General features: G+C 38.6%; 1 protein-coding gene and 1 long non-coding RNA gene across 21 annotated transcripts in view; one reads left to right on the top strand and one right to left on the bottom strand.

Moving 5' to 3' along the window:
* cac (calcium voltage-gated channel subunit cacophony) overlaps positions 1–23,535 on the bottom strand; it is a 289,078-nt gene that overhangs the window by 198,537 nt on the left and 67,006 nt on the right. For all 20 annotated transcript variants that reach the window (XM_087350471.1, XM_087350513.1, XM_087350455.1 and 17 more), the window contains exon 2: positions 430–657. In XM_087350471.1, coding sequence (XP_087206597.1) covers positions 430–650 — 221 coding nt within the window. In that variant the 5' untranslated portion in view covers positions 651–657. The remainder of the gene's footprint in view (positions 1–429; positions 658–23,535) is intronic.
* On the top strand, positions 15,010–21,796 carry LOC110836627 (uncharacterized). Its single transcript, XR_002545389.2, has 3 exons — positions 15,010–15,114; positions 16,556–16,599; positions 20,655–21,796. It is a non-coding gene; the product is annotated as an uncharacterized LOC110836627 (long non-coding RNA).

Below are 23,535 nucleotides of genomic sequence, written 5' to 3'. Positions count from 1 at the left end.
TGCGCCGTGTAGTCTGGTATAAGTTTGCCGACGTTTCAGAGGTACTGGCTGCGTCCATCATCAGGACCTCTGAAACATCGGTGAACTTCTACCAGAATACACTGGCAACATCCTAGAAGTCACTGACTTTTACACTCGCCGCCGTGGAAAACTGATATAGCAACTCACGACATGTCTGCAAACACAGCCTTCTGGCTTGATCACGCTGTGTATAGCTTGGTATAATATACGAAAATGTAGCTGTCTCATATTGTGTATAATAAGGCTAAATCACAAAGTAAATTAAATGTTATTTTCAATAATATGCGCAGGCATGTTAACTCGCATTTTGGCCACAAATTTAGCTCTCTCGTTCTCTAAAATACAGTTATTTTAACTCAAAAATGTCAGTCAACTTATCTTAATCATAATCCAAGTGTATTTACTCACATTATGTCTCCCAGCTTCACGCGGGTCTGCACCAGTGCGCATGACTTGAAGTCGGAGGTGGTGACTGCACGGCGGCGGCGATACCGAGGACTGACTGGGGGCTGGAGGGTCGGCAGCCCCGACCAGGGCTCTAGTTGTTCCCCTGGCACCCCCAGACGAACCATGGGCGACGAACCGCGTCGCCGAGTACTCATGTGCCGGCCTGCCACCCCACCGATCATCCTGAAGCTGAAGACGAATTCATATTTAGTCCAAGGAAGTTTCAGATAACCCTCAGTTCCTAACGTACGCTGGACTTTCAGTCCACATGTCACAATAAAATCATATTAATATTACACAATATGAGGATCCCCATTATCGAGATTTTGCATAAACCTGATTATTTACAGAGCGCTGTGGACGAATAACTAAGATGTACGTTTCGTATTTAGTTAGTCCTGGGTTAAAAACTAAGACCAATAACCTGCTATCATGAGATCTCGCCTTATGTATATTCAGTAACACATTTATTTTCAATCAACGAAAGCATGTCAAAAATATAGCCCTTTTGGAAAACGAGGATGGACCGAATAATCTATTTTTCTACAAATTGTACGTAATTTGATGTTAGAATATGGCTGTCTTCTGGGTTGTTGACTCATCGCCCTGATGATGGAGGCAGCAAAACTCTCTGAAACGTTGGCAAATTTGTACCAGACTACACGGCGCAACACCCAGAAGACAGTCATCTTCGTACTCAGCGCCGTGAAATCCGTAAATCCTACTTAGTTACATGTTAGATTTTATTTCCAATGGAACTTCGCAATTTCCTAGGAAACTGCAGTGTCATGCACATGATGTACAGTGGCATTTAACGGGAGGAGAGTGAAATGTCACTTGCTCGAATGAAGTCTACAATTATTCTGAAATCGGGAGACTGCAATCGCACTTCATTTCGTAATCTTCAACAGCGCTGGACAACGTGTTGAAAACTTTTAGCGCACTACAGTGCTCCGAAGGCTAAGACCTTGGTTACTTCACGGTTAAAAGAGAGTGAAAATGCATACGTGTCGGATAGACGGAAATAAAACAGGAAACAAGGAGAGAAAAGAAAGGTATAAGACACAGGGAATGAGGACAATAAAGAAACAAGAATAAAATGGAAAAACTATTAAACAAGAGAACAAACAATAGAAGCAAGTCATGCAAAGATAGTTAATGCGAAGTAATGATAAACAAGTGAAGAAGAAAAGAGGGAAATAAATATAAGAAGGAACTGAAACGATTATGATATAAAAGAAGCGAATGGGAGTAAGTCAAAAAGGTTTCTCTTGAAACAGCACTAAGCCACGAGAAAGCTTAATTGCTTCTTGTATTTTTCGTCATTGTTCTTTAAGATTACTTTATGTAGAAAAAAAGACCAATGTAGAAGAACGTACTTCGATGCAATGAGTTTTCAGTGCCACTTCTGGTTCTAGTCATATCGGGATCCTTCATATTGTATGTTATTGTTACATTAAATTTATATAGCGCCTAGTGTTCTGACCTCCACTCAGTGGGGTGAGGGGGTGGTAGCACGGGGTTCATTTCTAAATATAGCGTTACCATGGTTACGGGTTGGGATCAGGAAATTGTGTACTTTAGTGGCTGTGCGCGGGAGATTAAATTGGGTCCGTCAGACTTGAAATTCAAAGCGACGGCCCGTCTGGACGCCGGTCAGTAAGAGCTGAAATACTTGGTGCCAGTCTCTCTCAGCCTACAAGACCAGAGAAACATAAAAGAAACAAGGAAGAAAACATATTTAGTTACTTAAATTACTACTTTTACGGATTAAGCGTATATCAGCCTCTTTTGGTCACCTGTATTTGCTAAAACAGTATTGAACCATGTTGCGAGACAAATAAATTAATTTCAGTCCATCTGTGAATTAAATAAGCGGTTCTAAATATATAATAAAAACTGATCTGCCGAATCTTCAAGTACATGGTTATTCAGGCCAAATACTGGGATTAATGCAAATGATAGATTGGAAGGTATGTGGAAGGACTCGGTTATGGCTTCTTTTAAGGTACTCTACTAACATTTTCGTAGAAGAACCGAGAGAAATTACGGAAAATGTCGACGTAACTTTGAAAACCGCGATTCCAACATAAGATCCCGAAGTAGGATTGCCACAATATTAAGCTATAATAACAAACGTTGAAATGACTATATTTCCAATATGCACGTGTCAAATAAATACCTGCAGAGAAACAAGGCGGAATAATTACCATTACCGGGGCGAAATACGCAGTGGGCTGGAATTGCATTGGCCTAGGAGCGAAGGCCTACCAGCTTTCCAGTGAAGATTTCAATTTGCATTTCGATCAGCACAGGACCTCCCAAGGGCCAACCTCAACCCCCACCCCTTCCCAACTACACGGTGAATAAAACAAAGCGTGTGACCAGACGAGATCTCATTGTTTCAACATCACACACAATCCCTTTGTTATTGAACGGCTCGGGGAGCGCAAACAACAGAAGAACTGGTCTGAGGTACTTGCACTGGCTACTTCATTAACGTTATTAAACGACACGGTTCAATGAAACGAGTAGATTATCATAATCACCATCTGCAACACCCTGCTTCAAAGCGACGCTAATTCCATCAAGTGTTCTGTCATCCAGGACTTTCCGTCTCTAGGATTAAGATCGGTCCTTCCGTCGTGCCATCGTTTCGTGCGTCTCTGTCAACCTGGTTTAGGCTACAGAAATTATGACTATTTCGGTTTGTACTAATCCTTAGGAAATGTTCCAACCAACTGGTTCTGCAGCTATCAATTCCCAAAACAATATTTGTTACATAAAAACCCAGTCGCTTTCCCTCGTCATGTCCATCGCGTCACAGATCAGTGGCGCTGTGTGTAAGCTGTCACCTGCTTTAACAGTCGTAACCCTGATGTCGCTCACCCAGTCCAGTTGCATGTTCCGCTTGGTTCTAGGTGTAAATAACAAAGTCTTCCCAAGATTATTAACATATATGATTTGAGGTTTCACAGAGGTGAGTCTGAAGATTTCTGTCTTCTGGGTTGTTACGCTGTGTAGTCTGGTCGATGTTTACCGACGTTTCAGAGGTCATACTGCCTCCATCATCAGAGTATGAAGATTTCTGTCTTCTGAGTTGTTGCGCCGTGTAGTCTGGTAGATGTTTACCAACGTTTCAGAGGTCATACTGCCTCCATCATCAGAGTATGAAGATTTCTGTCTTCTGGGTTGTTGCGCTGTGTAGTCTGGTAGATGTTTACCAACGTTTCAGAGGTCATACTGCCTCCGTCATCAGAGTATGAAGATTTCTGTCTTCTGGGTTGTTGCGCCGTGTAGTCTGGTAGATGTTTACCAACGTTTCAGAGGTCATACTGCCTCCGTTATCAGAGTATGAAGATTTCTGTCTTCTGGGTTGTTGCACCGTGTAGTCTGGTAGATGTTTACCAATGTTTCAGAGGTCATACTGCCTCCGTCATCAGGGCGATGATTATGAAGATTTCTGTCTTCTGGGTTGTTGCGCTGTGTAGTCTGGTAGATGTTTACCAACGTTTCAGAGGTCATACTGCCTCCGTCATCAGGGTGATTCATCGCAACAATCCAGAAGACAGAAATCTTCATCTTTAATATACTTAAATTTGTAATCGTGTAATTATATGTTTTCTTGGAAGTAATTGTTATTAAGATTATTGTCGTCAATTATCTTTTGACGGTATTCTGAATGGCCCAGTCTGTGGGTGGAAATAGACTAAGGATCGATATGAAGCAACTATCTGACGTTTATACGTTTCTACACTCCACCTTTAGCAAAAGAACGAGAAGGAACTGTCAGAGTCGGAAAATTTACTCTTTCCCCCTCCCCCAAACAATGTAGTGTCCGCGACCCGAGATTCTCAATGTAGTTCGGTGTCCGTTGTGGTCAGGATTCTGACGCCGCGAGGACTTTCAGTTGTGTACCAACCTTCCGGAGAAACACACCGTCACCATCTTCTGGGTTGAAGTGAGGAGTATTATGAATTAGATGGTTCACATAGATGATGGAGGCAGCGCGTCAGAACATTTTGTGTTGATGATATTCTTGGTTGTGTAGGCTACATGAACGTACACCTGTCTCCTGCCGATAACCTCAACAATTTCATTTCAGAAGCTTCATTTCTTTTATAAAATATGTAATGGCTGATGGCGGAGTATCACTGTAGTCGAGACTGCTGCCACCTGTTGCATATTAACCTGTTGCTAAGGGGCGCGGCCGGTAAAAACCCGCCTACACAAACGGCCCAATTGATTCCAGACCCGCTCCACTTTTGTGAAATAATTTTCTGCTGTGAACATGGTTGTTACAGGAACCGTCCTTTCAATGTATCTTTGTACACATATTACCTGCATGACTTAGTAAATCATTGATTGATACGTTACTCTTTTCGTATGCTAGCATGGTACAAGTATGAGATCGTAGATTATGTTTCAATATTATTTCTGATTGAATAATCAACTAAACAATGAAAAAACAATTGCAAAGTTTTTTTTGAATTCAAGGCTTATTTATACGGTATTCTGTTACCCAAAACGCTCAAAATATTTCGTATTAATGTACAGCTTCCGATGTTTGTGTCAAATGTTCTATTAAAATATGGTTTTGAATTAATGATGATCGGAAATTATAGTCATAAGAAAAATATCGCGCTAAAAAGTCTTCACTTCTTCTTGGTTGCGATTTTAAAGGCGCGTCTGCTTCTAAGGCTAACTGCACGGCTATATAATCTAAAATAAAAAGAGTCGTACCACAAGATCCAAACACATGCCAAAATACACATAACCGGACAGTTTACTAGAAGTAATAACCGGCACAGACACAGGTTGTAACATTGCCAAGATTAGAGATCGATCAACTTATCCGGGCAACCGAGAATCAGCACTGATGAAACTGCATCTGAAATTAGCATTGGTCGGATAAAATCGGTGCAAGAATTGATTAATATATAACATAAAGCATCTTATTGTGATTGAAACAGAACACGCGTGCATGACAGGACCATCTGAATTCGAAAACAGGGAGATTACACAGAAAATAAGAAGCACTTAAATACTACGGGATTATTTTTCACGAAAGTATAACAAAATTTGTTTTTAAACATTTATCTGTCTTTGTTTTTATAACGCAAATACATACCTTATCGAAGGGGTCGCATTATTTCCAAAGGAAACAATGCCTTGTTCAGTGGCTTTGTAGCAGCTAAATGTGTATTGTTAAAGAAGCTGAGGAAAAAGAATAAATTTAAGTTCAAGTTAAAACCTAAGTAGCAAAGAATTATGAGTAACGTTACGTTCCAACAACATGCATAATTAATGAGGAGGGTCTGCTCTCGCCATGTAACGTTAATACAGCTTGAGAGTTTCGTTTGAAATTTACATGCATTCAAAGACGCACTGAAGGCATTTTATGGCTTTACAGACAAAGTGGCAGAATATGTATTTCATAATTAAAACTCTTATGGCGTCCTTTAATATACCTTGCTTTTCGCTGTTCTCAGTACAAACATTACGGTTTAAAATTGACTCTAGCGCTTGTACTGATAGGTAAGCCCCAATGTTTGAAATTCTTCAGTCCTTGAAAACCACCGGGTGACTCATAAACGCGTACGTACAATACCGACTGTCGATAGAATTAATGTTAAAACGATGGGGTTACGTTACTACGAGGGTGCATCTGAGTTCGTCTTGGGGAATTCAGAAGCGAAAAATTCGACCTCAGAAACATTCCTGCTTTGTACCCAGGAAGTTTCGGTTTCGAATATCTACCCAGAAATCAAGTATCCTGATCGAGGTTATCGTGATTTTATTCAGCCCCTCACGACAAATTCTGTGATAGCTTCTTAAATTAGCCCATACTAAAGTCCTTGCATGTGCGAAAAACCATCCTTCCATTCTCAGTTGTATAACCTTAACAGTTCAATGGGGTTTGTTTAATAAACCAAGAATTCACTACTTCACAAACGAGTGAGGCCCTCGCGTATAAACGAAAACGAGCCGTGTAAATAGGGGATGTTCCCGAGAGTGATAATAGCTAATGCAAGACACGCAAACAGAGGACGCGCGAATCGGAGTTTTATCTCCATATCTAATGAAGTATTTGATTCGATTTACGAATTCTATCATTAAATTATATAATTTGGGCTACCCAAAATTACGTTTCTTGTGTTCCTCTAAAAATGTCTTACATCTTTCTGTTACAACTAATGTCATTTAACGTGTGGGATTTATTTACTTGAGCAGGCATTTTTTGGCAAAAACCTTTGTATACAACGTTGTTCTGTGTTGTTTTAAAAGGATAAGATGGAAATGCATAACTCACCGCCAAGAGCTATAATATTTCCCCATACGAGTCAAGCATCGCTGCACAAAACAATAAAACCAACTTACCTTTTTATAGCTGTTTCTGCCGGGAGCCGGTATATGACGACTAGTTCAATTTTCTTCTCTGAACGTACTGTATGTAAATGCGGAACTTAGCTCTTTCGCATCAAATGAGACGAAAGGTAATACTTTGGTCAGGTGAAGACTGACCTAATGTAGCGTTCATCCGAAAGACTGGAAAAACCTTACTGAAGCTACGATAGCATTGACGTCGCTCCAAGAGAGACGAAAATCGAATGTCTCTTGATAAAAAGTCCTAAAAGTTACCGTTCGCTACAATATAATTGTTATCACGGCATGTAATCCTGATGGAACCTTTGTGTCATGCCTAAAAACTGATAAAATCAGAGAAATGTCTTATGTGCTGAATCAGAACTTTCATAAAATACGAATATGTGCAACACACATAAAAAAAGTTAATTGCCTGGAATTTAAACCAGGAAATCTAACGCCAATGAAACAAAGCCCGCCATTGACCACGATTCTGAGCCAGTTTCATCCATCTTCCATCATAACCTATTTAATATTAAGATCCACTTTTCTTTTCGACCTCCAATGTGAAGTTTTCAAAGAGGTTTCTTCACCAAAACTCTGTATGCATTAATTTTCTTCCCATTACAGCTATACACCCAGCCCATTGTGACGTCCTAGATTTCACTGAACTAATTACTATGAGTACTAGTACATAAATCACGAATTTCATCCAAAAGCCTTAGTAAATCTCGTAAATATTCCGATCTCCACAGAACTAAATATTGTCCTGAGCACTCTGTTTTCAAACACTTGAAATACATGTTCTTCCCCCAAAGTAAGAAATCACATTCCTAAACCACACAAAACGATAGGCAGATTTATTGCTTTGAGTAGATCTATTTCGGTATTAGTATTTTTACCTACTGCAAACGACAGTCCTCACATTTACCTTTTTAAAGCTCGGTGGTAACTATATGTACCACGTGATCAACAACCAAAAACTTCATTTTATGGGTTACATATGATTCACAGTGTAAATATAAATTATTTACTTAAACAGCATTAACCACTTCATTTTCTAATGGTAAAGTGTTGTATTTTCTTTGCGGTACGGGCGAATTTTATTCAGACGAGTTTCGTCTTCGCAGTGTTTAGAATGTATAATTTACTGAGCAGAAATCTGATCTTATCAACGTTGAATTTAGTAACTATATAGTTTCATTAACATTTATCCAAATAGGATCTTCCTACACGGAGGGTAAGTCTGGTGGTAAAATACGCTTCAGGGATCTTGTCGAGTACATGATAAGACCAATAAATGGAACGTTCTTATACTACCAACTAACGTAAAACATGTTACTTGGGAGCGAAAGGCTATTTCCTGGAACCTTTGCGTAGGTTGAACCTACAAACAGGCAAAGAAGCTCTGTTCTGGATATCACCATTCACTTTACAGCCGGACTTCTAACTTCTATTCTGAAGAACCTTATTCTAGTTCCTGGCAAGCAGATCGAGTTATCCTCGTTAATGTAACAATATTATTAAAGGTTCTAAGGGCGTATTGTTATAATACGAAACTCAACGACGCTGAACGAAATCGTGCCTCTTTATTTTAACGCAACTTATAGTTATCAAATCTAAAACTTCTTGACGATGGTGAAGAGTCAATTGAATAAAAATTTTCTTGGATATTATCCATCGTCTAGTAAATATAAAACGTATAACGACGTTTCGGAGATGGGACTAGGTCCGGAGATAGGGATTAGCTCTATCTAGTGGGCCCAACTGTGTAGGAACCTGAAGACGGAGATAGAGTCCCATCTCCGAAACGTCGCTTTACATTTTATATTTACTAGACGATGGATAATATCCAAGAAAATTTTTATTCAAGCAACTTATATTCCTAACACAAATTTGAATATTAGTTTTCCTTCTGCGTTCTTTTGTAAAAACAATGTTTCCATAAAATATGAAAACTAGAAATATGTACACGGTTTACTTCTTCCCTCTCAAAATACGTACGTTTTAATCAAAGTATCTACATTTAAACACACAAAAACGGCCCATAAAACTAAAAACAGTGAATATGAAAAGAGAAATAAAAAATCTTTTCGCCAAGAATCGGAACATAGCAGACTGTCGCTGAGACCAGAGAGTTGGAATTAAGTTTATTAAAATGAGAAACTTTTCAGCATTTGTGGTTTAACATTTGCATCTTACAACATTTCTGGCCTTAAAGTATAAAAGGGAAAGTACAATAAAACAAAGTTTATGGGCAGAACATTTGCAATTTCAGAAACTTTTTTTAACCCAGAGGAAAAACAAAAAAAAATTCTGCTCAAAACACGACGTCAAACGAGTTTAAAGCATCACGTATCAGTTCAGAGTATGATTTGTCTTCCGCAGTGTAGCTTTTTGTGCCTTGCAAGGATACAACCGCGCAGACGCGCTGCGAATCTTTCAGCCTGGCAGCACCTAGATACTCTCGCAGAATACGAGACTAGACTCACCAAATCTCGCTCTTAAGACTAGCAGTTCTCCATATCGATCAACTAAGATATGAACCTCTGGCTATGGACTTGAAAGTCCTCTCTGCTCGGGTTTTGTACCACATAATACGCTCTTAACCTGCGCTACTCTGCTTGAGCCTTAACGAACTTTTGCCATTGCTGTTACAATTGCAGAACTGTTACTAGTAATTGGACCAATAGCTGTGGATCAAGACAAATATTTTGAGAGTGAGTTTTCAAATTCTGGCGGCCCCTCTACTGGCAGTCGCTTATAGGGACTGATGAAATGAAGGAAAAATCTCAATTATAATGTTCGGTTCTCTGTTCAGAACTCGCAGTATCTCAGCTGCAAAAGTCAAAGAGCGTGGACTAATTTTATGTGGTTCACAAGAGAGAGAATTACGACCTCTGAGAACAGTGTAATGATTCTTAGGATTCTATTAATGTCGGGAAATATCTTGACTAGCTGGGCGACTGTTAACTTCTAAAAACAACTGATCCATGTAATTTGCTTTTAAGCCAGAAATGCTATCGCCTGTGATTTTAGTAGTAACTTTTGTTTATGAGATCACGGAATCTATGTCAGCCAAGTTCCTTCACTCCTTCGAAGCACGACGAACACTTTTTGGTAAAACTTTCCACCAGTACCCACACCTACATAGGCCACTCTACTAAAATAGGTGAGCTGCTTAAGACAAGCAGCAGTTCTGTTTCCTAGGAAACGACGTCACTCAGCAACCAGAGTAGTCTATGATCATATCACGCATGGACGTGCAAGTCAGATTTAACTGTTACTGCCTAATCATTCAAGTTTCTTGGATATAAGAACGTAGACATTTTGTAGTAAGAGTAAAATCAAAGTTACAACAACAAAAATAGAATGCATACGAATACAATAAAAGACTAACCAGTAATGTTAAACTTAATTGTTTTAAATTTTCATGTGAATCAGGTCTAATTTCAACGGGGAGGGGTGTTACAGATGAAAATGAAACTAAAAATGCTTGAATAATTGGTCCATAGATTATATTAAGATACGGGTCAGCAGCGGTTTTTTTAATTCGTCAGGACATTATTTCCTTCAACAGCACTGACAACATCACAAATTTTGGGCTGTACAAACTCCCACGATCTTTAAACTCAGTTTGTCATCGCGGAGGCGAGATTTCGAACACAGGTCAATACATGTGGGATTTGTGACGAAGTGACGGAGTACTTCGATTTCTCCTCCTGATCGTTACTTCACTGTCGCTCCAGAATTATCTGTTACGTACGGTACGCCCAACCATGCAGCACGTTATAACATTTGTAATCAGGCTGAAGTTTCTACTCTGACCCAGAACATGGCTGGACGGCTGGACCTACTACGATAAATGGGTTAACTTCAGTAACTTTAGGTAAAAAAAAAGTTTCTATACAAATTCCAAATGGTTTCCGCTTAAACTAATTTAAAATAGAACAACATTCTAAATAACATTCTGATCCTTTAGGGTTTTATTGGAGTTTTCCACATTTTCCCTCTCAACTGAATAAAAATTCTAAAAGTTAAAAATGTTCTGAGAATTTTAAAGTGCCCTGTTTCCCTTAAGAGTTAAATCAGTGATTCTGCACGATCCAGAATTATTGGCAGCAAATTAAAAACCTGTAGCAAATGGAACACTGGGTAAAAGGGCATAGCAGCTCTAGGACTTGCCTAATAACATTAAGAGCCAAGAGGTGAAAGATTTTGCTTTAGAAGACAGTGTAGATTCTGTTGTGACTCAAGCACACTAAGTATATCGAGATTGCCCAGCTTTAAATCTTATAGTATTCATTTTATTCTCCATAAAAACCCCAGTGTGACGTTAAAGACATTAATTTCTTCTGGTTTGTTACGCCGTCTAATCTAGTAGACGTTTACAGTGCCCTGATGTTGGAGGCGGCATGCGTTCTGAAACGCCAGTAAACATCTACCAGGTAACATAGGGCAACAACCCAGACTGATATGTTGGCGATAAATAGGGAATGATTTGGCAGGAAACAAGCATGTCTATGAAGTCAGTATCCCGACATCAGTGTGTGAAGAAACCCCACTAAAATCGATGTCGTTATATTAATTTCATAACAAACCAATGGGCAACTATACTCGATCTCCGATGTACCTCACGCCAAGTTTGTTCATGAACAACATTATCGTCTGTAGCCAAATGCTGGGATAGTGTCTTCAAACAGACAACTTGAAATCAGCTTGTCGCTGTTCTGGTTCCGCGAAATTAATTATAATGGATGCAACATTTCAGCGTCGTATGCCAGAGATGAGAAATTCGTTGCCTTGACCTAAATGGGCTGATGAATCGTAGTGTTCCATCACGAAATCTTTTGCGGGTGACGTTCACGAAAACACAGACTTTGTGCTACAAGACCGAACACTATTCTAACAGTTCTCTCCAGAAATTTCCATACTTCGATTCAGTTAACGAAACGGTCAAGTTTCTGAAGTGATGGTTTGCATATGAATAGATGTTATCTGAGAAACATTACTACCGAACTAGCCAGAATGAAACGTTCTTTGTACGCTAAAGACAAATAAGACCACAACGCAATCAGATCTTTAGACAAATAATGACATTTTCTTTAAATGTCTTCTTCTCAATATATATCTAAGATATAAATTCCGTGGAGCACAGAATTCTTTTAAATTCGATAGTCGTTCAATTATTCAAATGTCTTGTTTTTATTAAGCTCAAAGTTTTATACGGTGTTCGAAAAATTACGTCGTTGAAATTTATATAGAGCGCGTTTAATGCAACCAACACTTCACACACTATTCAGGAAGAGTCATTTTAATATTATCTTCACATGCAATCCTATAAAACTCTTTACGCGATGGTAAGGAGCTTGAAGCTGGGCTTCATAAAACTGTCCGAAATAGTGGAAGAAACTGCGTAACTTGTAGTAAGATAACCGACATCGCTGTTCAAGAAAATAAACATACTTCCCAATTAAAGGGCGAGCCAGTCCTTTGATTTCAGTGACTCTGCGACGGAAGAGACAGGGCGTGGACAAACGCCATTCTAAATTAGTGAGATCTTTTTTAAGCCGTACAAGTGTAAGTATAGCAACTAACTTGTGTTGCTTATTGCTAATGACTCTGCTTCTTATTCTTCTAAAAGCGTAAGGTAAAAGAGAGATAAAACTGCACTGTCACAACAATTTAATAGATTTTTAATATGAAAGCCTTAGTTGAAGTTTCACCTTTCATTCAAGAAATAAATTTTGCTTAGTTCTGAAAACACGTGACATACAAATTGGTGAACACTTTTCCAATTATATAAAGCCTTAGTTTCACACGTTTAATGTGTCGACAGTCATTAATACATAATTAATATGAGGCGACTTTAAACTCATTAATTAGGATGTAACAAAGTTTTACTCTAGAAGCTGACAGTCTTCAGCTGATCAGGAAATACACCGACATTTACAGCATCCGATGGTCCACTAGACGTACAGTATTCTCTCCTAAGTCAGATTAATCTGGATCAAACACTCTTATATTTTCTTTTAGATCAATTTTAATATTATCTTTCTTTTGCACTTGTGGCTGGAATCGACTTTAAACCCACTATTAAATTCGTTTTGTGAAACAGTCATAAAAACCTATCGGAGATCGTAGCAACAAATTCTACCAATTTGTGAAACATGTCGCTCGTCAGAACTAGTTTTCATGTGTTCAGTAGTTTTGTACGCTCTGAACAGCGATGCTATAGCCGCCTGTGTCTGTGAACCTGTTCAACGCCACTACCACTGTGGCGCTAGTGCAGACAAATCCCTTTCATACTCCACTCGCTATCCGACGCTCTTTTATCTCTATATCTGTGATTTGATTGGGTGGAACAACGTACTGCACCCTCATACAGCTCTCTTTTCTCTATAAATCCTGTCAGAATCAACTAGCAGGGCTTTCAGACTCCCTATAATTCAGAACCAATCCTGATGAGGTTCATCTCTACTTCTTTGAACACTTATACGGTCACCATTATCCCATACACGGTTACTCTCTAGTTCAGAAGGATGTACGTCAAATGACAGTGTAGAGCAAGTGTTCACAATTCACAATATGGGCAGAATGCGTCGTGTAAAGGCCAGGTCATGAATTTTTAAATCAGCTTACGGTTAGTCTCTCTTTGCCTTCCCGTTCAATTCATAGCATTCAGAAATGTTTGTACTGGGCAAGTTTTCTTCGTTTCTGTACTCCCTCGCTGGAGCAAACAGTTTTAGTCCTGTCGCCATTTTTCCATCTAAGTTCCGAGCTCAAAAAATCATTCTAAGCGAAACTGGAACCTAAGACAAATTTTCGGGGCTATGGCCTTAGCTTCTGTAATGTCCCTAAGAAAAAAAAAACAACCTTGGTTTGGACTCTGTTCGTTTATCTTTCCCATATTTCGAGCTACAGAAATATTATTCATTAAGACTTGAACCCAGGAACGTTTATTGGAATGTTTACCTGTCTAAAACTTCCTCCTCATTTCAATGCATGTGCATGCCAAGTTTGGAGCAAATAAGTAGACCCTTTCTCGAGCTACTAGCAAACATGCATACACACATAGAGGTAGGTACGCATACCAAAAATTTCCATGTTATACATAAGAAAGAAGATTTTTAAAAAGATTTTACGGAAACATATAAGTGTACAAGCCTTTAATAGATTTTTATAACATTTATATTAAATGTTATTCTCCCTTAAGGAAATCAAGTTCTGTAAATACAAAACTATTAACCACATCAATTAATTACGCAAAATAGCAAAGAACGTGTCTGAGAGTATAAATTATAATTAATATTACCATAATTACAGAACAGAGCTTCACTGTGGCTTAGCCCTTTAAAGGTAAACGGTAACAATATATACCACCTGCTTTAACATTAACATCATTAGCCAGTTGATCTTCGTAATGGAGATGTGTTTTGTTTTGTTTTCGGTACGAAATGAATTATTAAACATAATTTAGACGAGCTTCCGTTTCAAAGGTTTAATAATATGCAGTTATATCCTTTCGTTTGCAGTATTACTTATCATGCCAAAAGTTTCTCCGAACCATTTTTCGTAGACACCTCATTTCGTCAGCATACATTTCGTAGCCTACACATGTCACTTTTAGCTCAATGCGTCTAGATTGCAACTTGCAAAAAGATCTGTGTGTGCTTTTGTAATCATTTGTTTTCCAAGAAAGGCCGTTGCATGATTCAGGAGGTTAGTCGCCATTGCTCACGCTCGGGTCCAGTCGATGTGGGATTTATGGAGGATAAAGTGACACTGGGGCCTCCGGATACCAGCGGTGGAGTGATACTGTAGGGGAAAACAGAGGATCCGTTAGCAGACGAAGCTCCATACAGACAGGGTCTACCCCCCGTTCCCCCAGAACCAATAATAATACAATACTGCGTAATTAAAAACAAATATATGACCGTAAAAAGTAGATATTTTACTACTATTATATCGACAATGTAATGCAATTTCATATCGGTTTTTTTATAATGAAAGGACCGTATTACATTGTGTAAATGAGATGATATGCTGTCGATATGCCTTGCCTGCTGCTCTCTGGCTTCTAGGACAGTAATGATTGTTTGTGACTAGGTGTCATGGTAACAAGAAGCTTTAACATTTATGAGTATGTACACACGTTGAACAAGATAACGTCTAACGGCAGTTTTGAGATAGGGTAAGAGAGTGGTTTGTGTTTGAGTTTAGAAGTACATGAGGATGACAGGACGTACTTATATAAGCTACATGCATTGAGAAAACAAGGTAAACCTATATAATACAATTACATTTTGATTCATGCAGTAAATAAGATCGTTGTATCAATTGTCAACTATTAGAAACTAAAAACGAAGAAAACTCAAAAGCAAACAAAACTAATTACGTCATGTGTTAATAACGAACTCAGTAACATTAAATAACTTGAGGAAGTTCTATACAAATTGTACTCACAACGTATTACTCTTTTAAACATTTTATTATTAACATTATTTCTTACAACACTTTCATCTCTTCATAGTATTTCTGTATTTCTGACTACAGGTCCAGCCAGTCATATCTCTTTGACATGAATGTCCTAACTCAACTAATATAGCTTCATACATCGCAAAATTTCTCGATACGTATTATCCTCTATTTCCCCCTTCATTCTCTTGCTTGTGCTCATGTATTACTTACATTATTTTGTTTTAAGTCACTTGTTATTTACTATGGGGTTTTAAAAATCGGAGCAAACATTGATAGATTCCTTTCCTGAATGTGTTGTTCGTCGTTTGTATCCTTTCCATTTAATCATTCATAAATTATCGTAACATTAGATGCTCAATAACCTAAGCAATTCAAACTTCTTACTTGAATAAACAATGTTCCGCAAATCACAATTAGTCTGAAAAGTATTTTTATACAGAGTGGGAAACCTTGAATGGAGATCCAAGCCTTTTGTGTTAAACGACAGCATAAAGCTTGCATGCAACGGGCAAATACACATGCACCGAGGATGTAAATATATCGCTTAGATCTGAAAAGACAAATATAAACAGAAAACTTGGCCAGTCTTGATTTAATCAAGCATTGTCTGAATTAAATCAAGAAAATAATAGGATTCCTCACTTTGGACAGACGGCATTCAGTCCAACGTTCCCAAAAGCGTTCTGCTGTCGCATCAAAAGCGAATCCGACCGAATCGGATTTCCTCCGATTACCTACTTAATCCGCGTCTTCACAGTTCTTGATAGACATAGATCGCGCGGCTACTATTACCGCCATTCTCTCAGACTAGTCGGACGAAACCAATCCTTCATCGATGGATTGTGGCTGCATTAATTTTGTCTCACAACCAAGTCCAAAGAAGAAATTCTGGACTAAGAATTTCCTAAATTCTGAAAAGTTAACCCGTAGACAGTAAAGTCTGTCCCTGATGATTCCCCTGTTCTTAATCTGATCACCCTTTATTGGCCGAAATGATGACGTAAACAAATGATGACGCTTCTCATTATTCACTTGTCTTTCTTTTCTACAATCTTGTTCTCAAATGCTGTCTGCGTGGAATAGACTGACGTCACAACATGCCATTTGAGAAATAGCCATACACATGGAAGGACTGACATTAAGTTTTTTATTATAATGAGGAAATTCAAATGGTACGCATCCCTAAAGGTTCCAGGAAGCATGTCAATTAAAAATCATGCTCATGTTCCTTTTGTTGCAGGCGATGTGAATCATGTTCCAGATGACGTGATGGCGCAATCATATGTAAGCACGTGTTATCTTCCGACAGCGTCGCTTTGATAAGTCAAGCGTATGTACGGATTAGGGCTACCAACTTCACACAAAGAAGTTCTTGTGTTTCTGATCTATATAACATAGCAACGCCGACGTCTAGACGCAAATGAAACCAATAGAAACCTCAGCACAATATGATTCTGGCAAACAGACGCCAAGAATCACGATGCAGTAGAAGGTTTGAGATAAAGCAGAGAAGCCTTGCGATTAATACAAAACATCGTTCACTCGTACCTGCTCTATCACTTTGCTGGTCAGGACTCGTGTTGAAGTAGCAAATGGCCTTGTTACAAGAACCGTACAAAGGGCACGCGGATTTATTGAGATAAGTCACAGACGTTGCTCTCACAATACGAAATAATGAAAGAGCTGATTCTTCAGTCTCAGTACCGTTACTGAGTACTCTCTAAACGACCAGGATTACTAACTTATACTATTAAGGGGACCACATAAGTTACTTCCCAGTGAGAAACATAAAATTCAGAAATAAATTACCCGTAAAAGCGAATATTCTATACCTAGGTGTAAGAAAGTTGTAATTATAGTTTTTTTAATACAATGATATTTAAATCGATATCATCCACAGGTAATATTTTTTGCCTTGGGTCTGCATTCTGTTTTAAAGGAGTTGATGGATGGTTCGCGACTAAATTCAGGTCTAAGACAAGCGTCTCACTATCGATGTTGTACGAGGCCAAATCAGACGGCAGCTGCGTAAAGTATTTCTTGCTTAAATTCATTTCTTTGCACAAGTATACCGAGTTCTATTTATCCATTACATCGTTTGAAAACAATATATTCCCGACAGCGTTATTCTGATTTTAATATAGGAAAACGTGTTCAAAACAGAACCTGGATTAAATGAAAATCTGTCGTTATCAGAAATCCCCTGAGGCGATGAGAACACAGAGCGAAAACTAATGCAGAACTATCTACAAAGAACGAAAATTCATTAACGTGAAAACGGAGAGCAAATCAAATAACTTAACGGAAAATGGTCTTCAATATTTATTCAGTCTTTGCTAATTATATTGGTTTTGCTCCGTACCGTGATACTAGAAATTTGTGTGAAAACTCACATTCCTACCACAGATGGATAGAAAGTAAGTTCGATCGTCAATAAAAACAGGCAGAAAAATATTTAAGATTTAAAAAGTATTTATTAAAAGAAAATATATGTGATTAAATTTGATACCTTTTACACCAGGGGTAGCCAACCCGCGGCCCGCGGGCCGCATGTGGCCCGCCTTGAACATGTTTCTGGCCCGCGAGATTCATCACACTTTTACAAAATATATTTATTTTATAATGGCCAAAGTAGTGAAAACCAATGTATTAAAAAAATACATTATTTGTGCATCCATATATTCTAAAATTATCTGTCGAAATTATGAGAAAAAATTAACTTTGATTTTAAAATAATATTATTGCGAATATATGACATATGTAAAATTTACACAGATGTCCAGATCTGAGACTAGCTCAACCAGGAGGTCCAACAGATAGGCCTTTATGCCCTGTTACTTCTTGTTACCTGAAGACAGAAGCAGAATCCAACTTTCGAAACGTTGTAGTTTTATAGTTCAGACGACAGACAAGGCCCAAAAGAACAATTTTACAACGTACCAGTGTCAGAAACTTCAAACTTCGACACGATTTGTTTCCTGTGGTAAGTTATACCCGACAAGAGAAAAGAATATACTACCTCAGGTTAAAGATAAATTGCCATAGAACAATAATACTTCTGGACCAGAATTCAAGACAACCCGAAAGATGGACAAGAATTTGGAGTGCCTTCAGCCTAATCTGCGGAGTGCAGAAGCGAGACACAGTAGTTCAGATTCACTCTTGATTTTGTTCGTGCCTGGAGAGATTAGCTTATGTTTGCGCTTCAAATTAAAAGTTTATCGTAGTGAAGTTTCTCTGAGATAACCTGCTGACGCTGCGATGAAGCACCTGAACCATGCTAACACGACTCTCAGTTCACAGTGCCATCGATCTATTTTCCTTCTTAAATCACACCACCTGTGACATTTCTTCAGCACATCGCTTCAGCGTTTCCTCGAATTTATGTCGTGTTCCCAACTTCGGGACTCGTGTGACACGAAGACCGTTTCTGATCCATACAGCCAACTGCATTTGCACGAGGTCAGTTCTCCAATCTAAGCACATACCTGCATATTTATTGGAGGGGTTTTCTGAAAATGTTACGTTATTAGTCTTTATTGAATAGCCAACTCCTTCCGAAAGTCTCCATATTTACAAATTATTGTTTTATCATCTTGTTTAATTCAATGGAAAGACGTATTTCAGCGGTTTGCATTCCTTCGTTGATTCCGCGTCACCAGAGGCCAAATAACCAGAGATATTGCGTAGACTTCCTCAGTCCCTCCTGAAAAATTCAGGGATGATAATAATGTGATATTATTTCTTCCGATCTTTCCCAGTTTAATGTGTGCATCCTTAATTTGAAGCAATCAGTTAAGAAAGAGATTTTAATTTTTTTTTTCATATTATCCATTGTATTTAGTTGAGAATCAATCAGTGAATTACTTTACAAACAATCGCAAAAACTGAAACTGTCGCGATTTCTTCCTAACAAAATTAACCAACTCGGGTTTAATTGCGAACTTTCACACAAAAGTAAAAAATGAAAGAACTATAATAAAAATTATTATTTATGAAATACCGCGCTATGTTTAACCCTTCAGGTGTACTGTAACTTTTACAGCCACTTTGTGAAAATCAACTTCAATCTACAAATGCTTAGCCATTGCCTCTTTCAGCTTGTTCTCGTTCAGAGAGTTTGACAGCTTAAATATATACACCGACAACACCAAAGCCCGCCACCTGCCACGATCCTGAGCCAGCTTCATCCATTTGCCATCCTCACAGACCACTTCCCCAAGATCAATCTTGATGTTATCCTCCCATTTCCTTCTCGGTCTGCCCAGTGGTCGTTTTCCAGAATGATTCCCTACCAAAATCCTGTATGCACCTCTTGCCTCCCCTCCATGCGTGCTATATGTCCAGCCCATCCGAGCATCCTAGATTTCATTACCCTCACTGTGCTACGTGACCCGTACAATTCACGCAGCTCCTCGTTATGCGATATTCTTAATTTCCCACTTATTTCGTCACTCCTTCGTCCAAATATCCTCCTGAGCAACTTGTTTTCAAACAAAAGCAAAATAAACAGTGTTTTAGTGTGTTTTAAAACGGAATATTTTAAAACACCGGTTGATAAGGCGTCGTTGTTGCAGTAACAAGCAACAAAAAGTTTTCTAACCCCTTGATTTATATACAATGACAAAGTTCCTACCTTTAAAAATGACAGTATCAAATGGCTGGACCCAGTCATGAGGAATGCATCTTATTTACATTTTTCGTAGCTGACGGTGCCTATGTGAACCCCGTAACATAGGGGACTCGAAATCATATGGATCAGCTGCGCGATAGGAAGTATTTCTGGGCATGCATCTCTTTTCTACTTGCTTCTTTGACAAGGGGGAGGCTGGTAAAGAGGTGGAAGGGAAGACACTCTTTCATGCTCTGAGTGTGCCCTTCTATATTCTACAGGAGAGTCCAAAACCCTTACATTTCTATTAGCCAGCTCTGGCTTAGTGCCCAGGACAATTTCACTTTTTTGCTGTATGAGGGTATAATTTAACAAACAATTTCGCAATGTTGGGTATTAATATCAGCAAATAATACGAAGATAACACTATTTGATTTATTACTAGTAATATAATATGCTGTGCGCAACAGACGTTGGTACTAATCAGTAAAGACCGAGTTACATTTTAATTTGAGTTTTATGCAAATAATTTCACAGTCCTGATATGGAAAAAATCCATCCGATAACATTTGTTCACACCTTCCCCATGACAAATTTCAACGCAATCTTTTGTAGGTTAAGAAGATTAAACATTCGGACGGAATTTTAGACATCGAGACAAAACACGAATTTCGCATTTTATTTTAATTTTTTAAACAACACTAATAACAGATTATCTCTTTCGCAGATAAAACATTAGTGCCGGCTCTAAAGTCTAAGCCGTAGAGGTGATAAATAACTGGCTTCTGCGAGCTGAGGTGCACCGGTGATGTTCGCCCGCTGTGACGCTGTCTTTTAAACCGCCATCAGTCACTTCGTTTCTCACGGCCGGCCACAAGTTCACGCCTCTAGATACATTTAGAACACCTCGGCGTTGTAATCAATAAAAAGTAGAATCAGGGACGGAGCTTTCATTCAACAATGTTAGCCGTTTATGGCCCGGACTTTGAAAAACGAAAAATAAAAAGTCTTCTGGAGGTACTCTTCTGGGAGGTCATGGACAGAAAACGGGCCGAAGCACCACAGATGACGGTTGTTACTGTGGATGGAATTTTTGTTCCTTTCATCTCAGACATCTGGTGAGTTCCTAGCAAATTAATGTATGCCACGGTATCTCACAACCACGAACAAGGCGACAAGAGCTAACAAGGTCAGGGAGCATCACAATTCCGAACTACACAGAACCACTGACTTCCAGAAACCGCGGAAGCTAATGAAATCAATCAACCAAGAACTAGGCCTGATCGAGCCGTCATTGTCAGCGAGTCTCCTGATTACCAGCTCGAGTAACACCAATCCTAGGTATATACTTTTTTCAATGAATACGTAATGTACCTTATAGCAAACATTGGAAATCGATGATATGAAACAGGGGTATGCAAAATTTAACTTGCGGATTAATTAATTACAAAAATGAGCACCCCGTGATTTTCTAATATTTAGAGCAGGAGTAGACGAATTCAGTATAACTTTGGAGCCGGACACACTTTCCAAGTATCAATTACAAAATCGTTAGATAAAACAACCTAACTTCTCTAAATAATTAATGTCATAGCGCAGAGACCTTATTCAGCTAGTCAAGGAATTCATCACCGTTTGTTAAACCCGTGTTCAAAGAAACATATCAATTCGCTTCCCAATAGAAGGAGAGCAATTCTTGCCTTAAAGTCCTGATGATGGAGGCAGCAAGCATCTGTGAAACTTCGGTCAATTTCTACCAGATTACGCAGCGCAGCTTCCCAGAATAGTCATTTCATATTCAAAACCTGGTCTGAACAAGTTTGGGCCTAATCCATGAATTGATCATCAGCATAAAAAATAAAATTCTGGTTATTCAACACAAAGCCATTAATTCTTTCACAACAAAAAATACTGTAAGTTCTGTTCAACAGAAGCTTTCTAGTATTGTGGTCAGAAAGGATCATGTTCGAATATCAGTCAAGTTACTGGCTATCTTCACTGACGTGTTTCGCTACTGTTTTGATCTTTAGGCGAATGACGAGATAATACCTTCAAAAACATGACGACCATTTCTTAATTTTTATATCTTTACTATTAAGACCATCTTAAAATGTTATTGGCCTCTACATAACCTACGCTATTGAAACAGCGTCGTGGAACAATCCAAAAATCAGCCAGTTTTACTGGATACTCGTGACTGGTCTATTCATGTAATTTCTTAGTCTGAAATTTGTTGAATGTTAACATAAGCAGCTTATGAAAGAAAACTCCTTTGTTCACCCATGTTTTCGAAACTGCAGACGGGTCGAGATATAACAGAGACAGAACTACGAAGAAACGTATTTTCCCGACGAACAGGTATATTTCATCTCTAAGTTGTTCCCCTGCAGGAAAATGAGTTCATCCCATACCCCTGTAATTGTGGATTACTTTGTGCACAATCTCTACTGACTGGATCGTAATTACATAAGAGTGCGTGCTCCTGTGTTTCTAGGAAAGGTTCGTGCTGAAAATGTTTAAACTGTAACCAGTCCCATTACATACCAAACTACTAATCTTTGTTCTGAGATATTTGTCTAAAATAAATATAAAGGACTCATAATACCTGTTTCTCCCTGACCGTATATTTTTCACAGAAACCACTACTCGGATTCTGGATAAAAAGTTATATAAAGTAAAACTAAGCTGAAGGGAGAAATTAATTTTGAAGCCGAACTATCAATCAAAATCCATATAAGACGCTACAGTGGACACACAGATGCAGGCAATGCTTTATTCTTCTGATAACAACACGCAAGACTACACAGCATAACATCCCAGATCTGAGTTAATGGAAAGGCGTCGTTAAATAAACTATAAAAAAATATACAAATACAGCCCAGAAGACGGCAACACACAAATCACAGTTACTACTTTATATGAAGATGAAATTCAACTTTGTCATATTTACGTCTCTCAAAAAGAGTTGTCATAAAAATTTTAACTTGTGGTACAATGTATTTATACATCTGATTAATATTTGCATTAGCACGTAAAACACGTCTAAAGTGACCATGTAATAAAGAACGAAGAAAAATAGTTTCAGACTCTACGCAGTATGTCTGTAATTCAAATAGCAATCAAACAGGTGATTTTTATCTGTAATAAATTATAATACGAAGCCAAGACGTGCACAAAACAGCAAAATAAAGGGGTCATTAGATATATATTTGTACTCGGCTGGTGCACGCTTTTTCTTGTATTGACCTGCAAAGAAGATTGCTTTCTCCATTCTTGTAAGATATTCAGAATTGGGATGTTTGAAACTGAACTGTCCCCTGAAGCACAGGGAGCCAGCCGTAAGCATCACCTTAGATTATGCCTGGTGCAACTAAAATGTTTCACCCGGTGTAGCGTTTCTCAGAGTCGAAATTCTATCCCCGGGCTTTCTCAAGATGAAGCAGAGTGCTAACACTCGAGCCAGACTTTCGGCGACAGGCCTTGAGACAGCTGAAGATACAGAGGTGGTCGCTTAATATACAGGTCGACTACATTTTACCAGATTATAGACAAACTCGATGTGTTGAATATCGATTCTTAATCGTTCTCCGAACAGGCCGGGAATCCAA

This window comes from Zootermopsis nevadensis, unplaced genomic scaffold (assembly GCF_977971745.1).
Source record: "Zootermopsis nevadensis isolate Lab colony 2312 unplaced genomic scaffold, Znev_1.0 Znev_ptg000002l, whole genome shotgun sequence".
NCBI classification, from domain to species: domain Eukaryota; kingdom Metazoa; phylum Arthropoda; class Insecta; order Blattodea; family Termopsidae; genus Zootermopsis; species Zootermopsis nevadensis.
The sequence above is the reverse complement of the archived record's forward strand: the minus strand, read 5'-3'. Positions and strand labels throughout refer to the sequence as shown.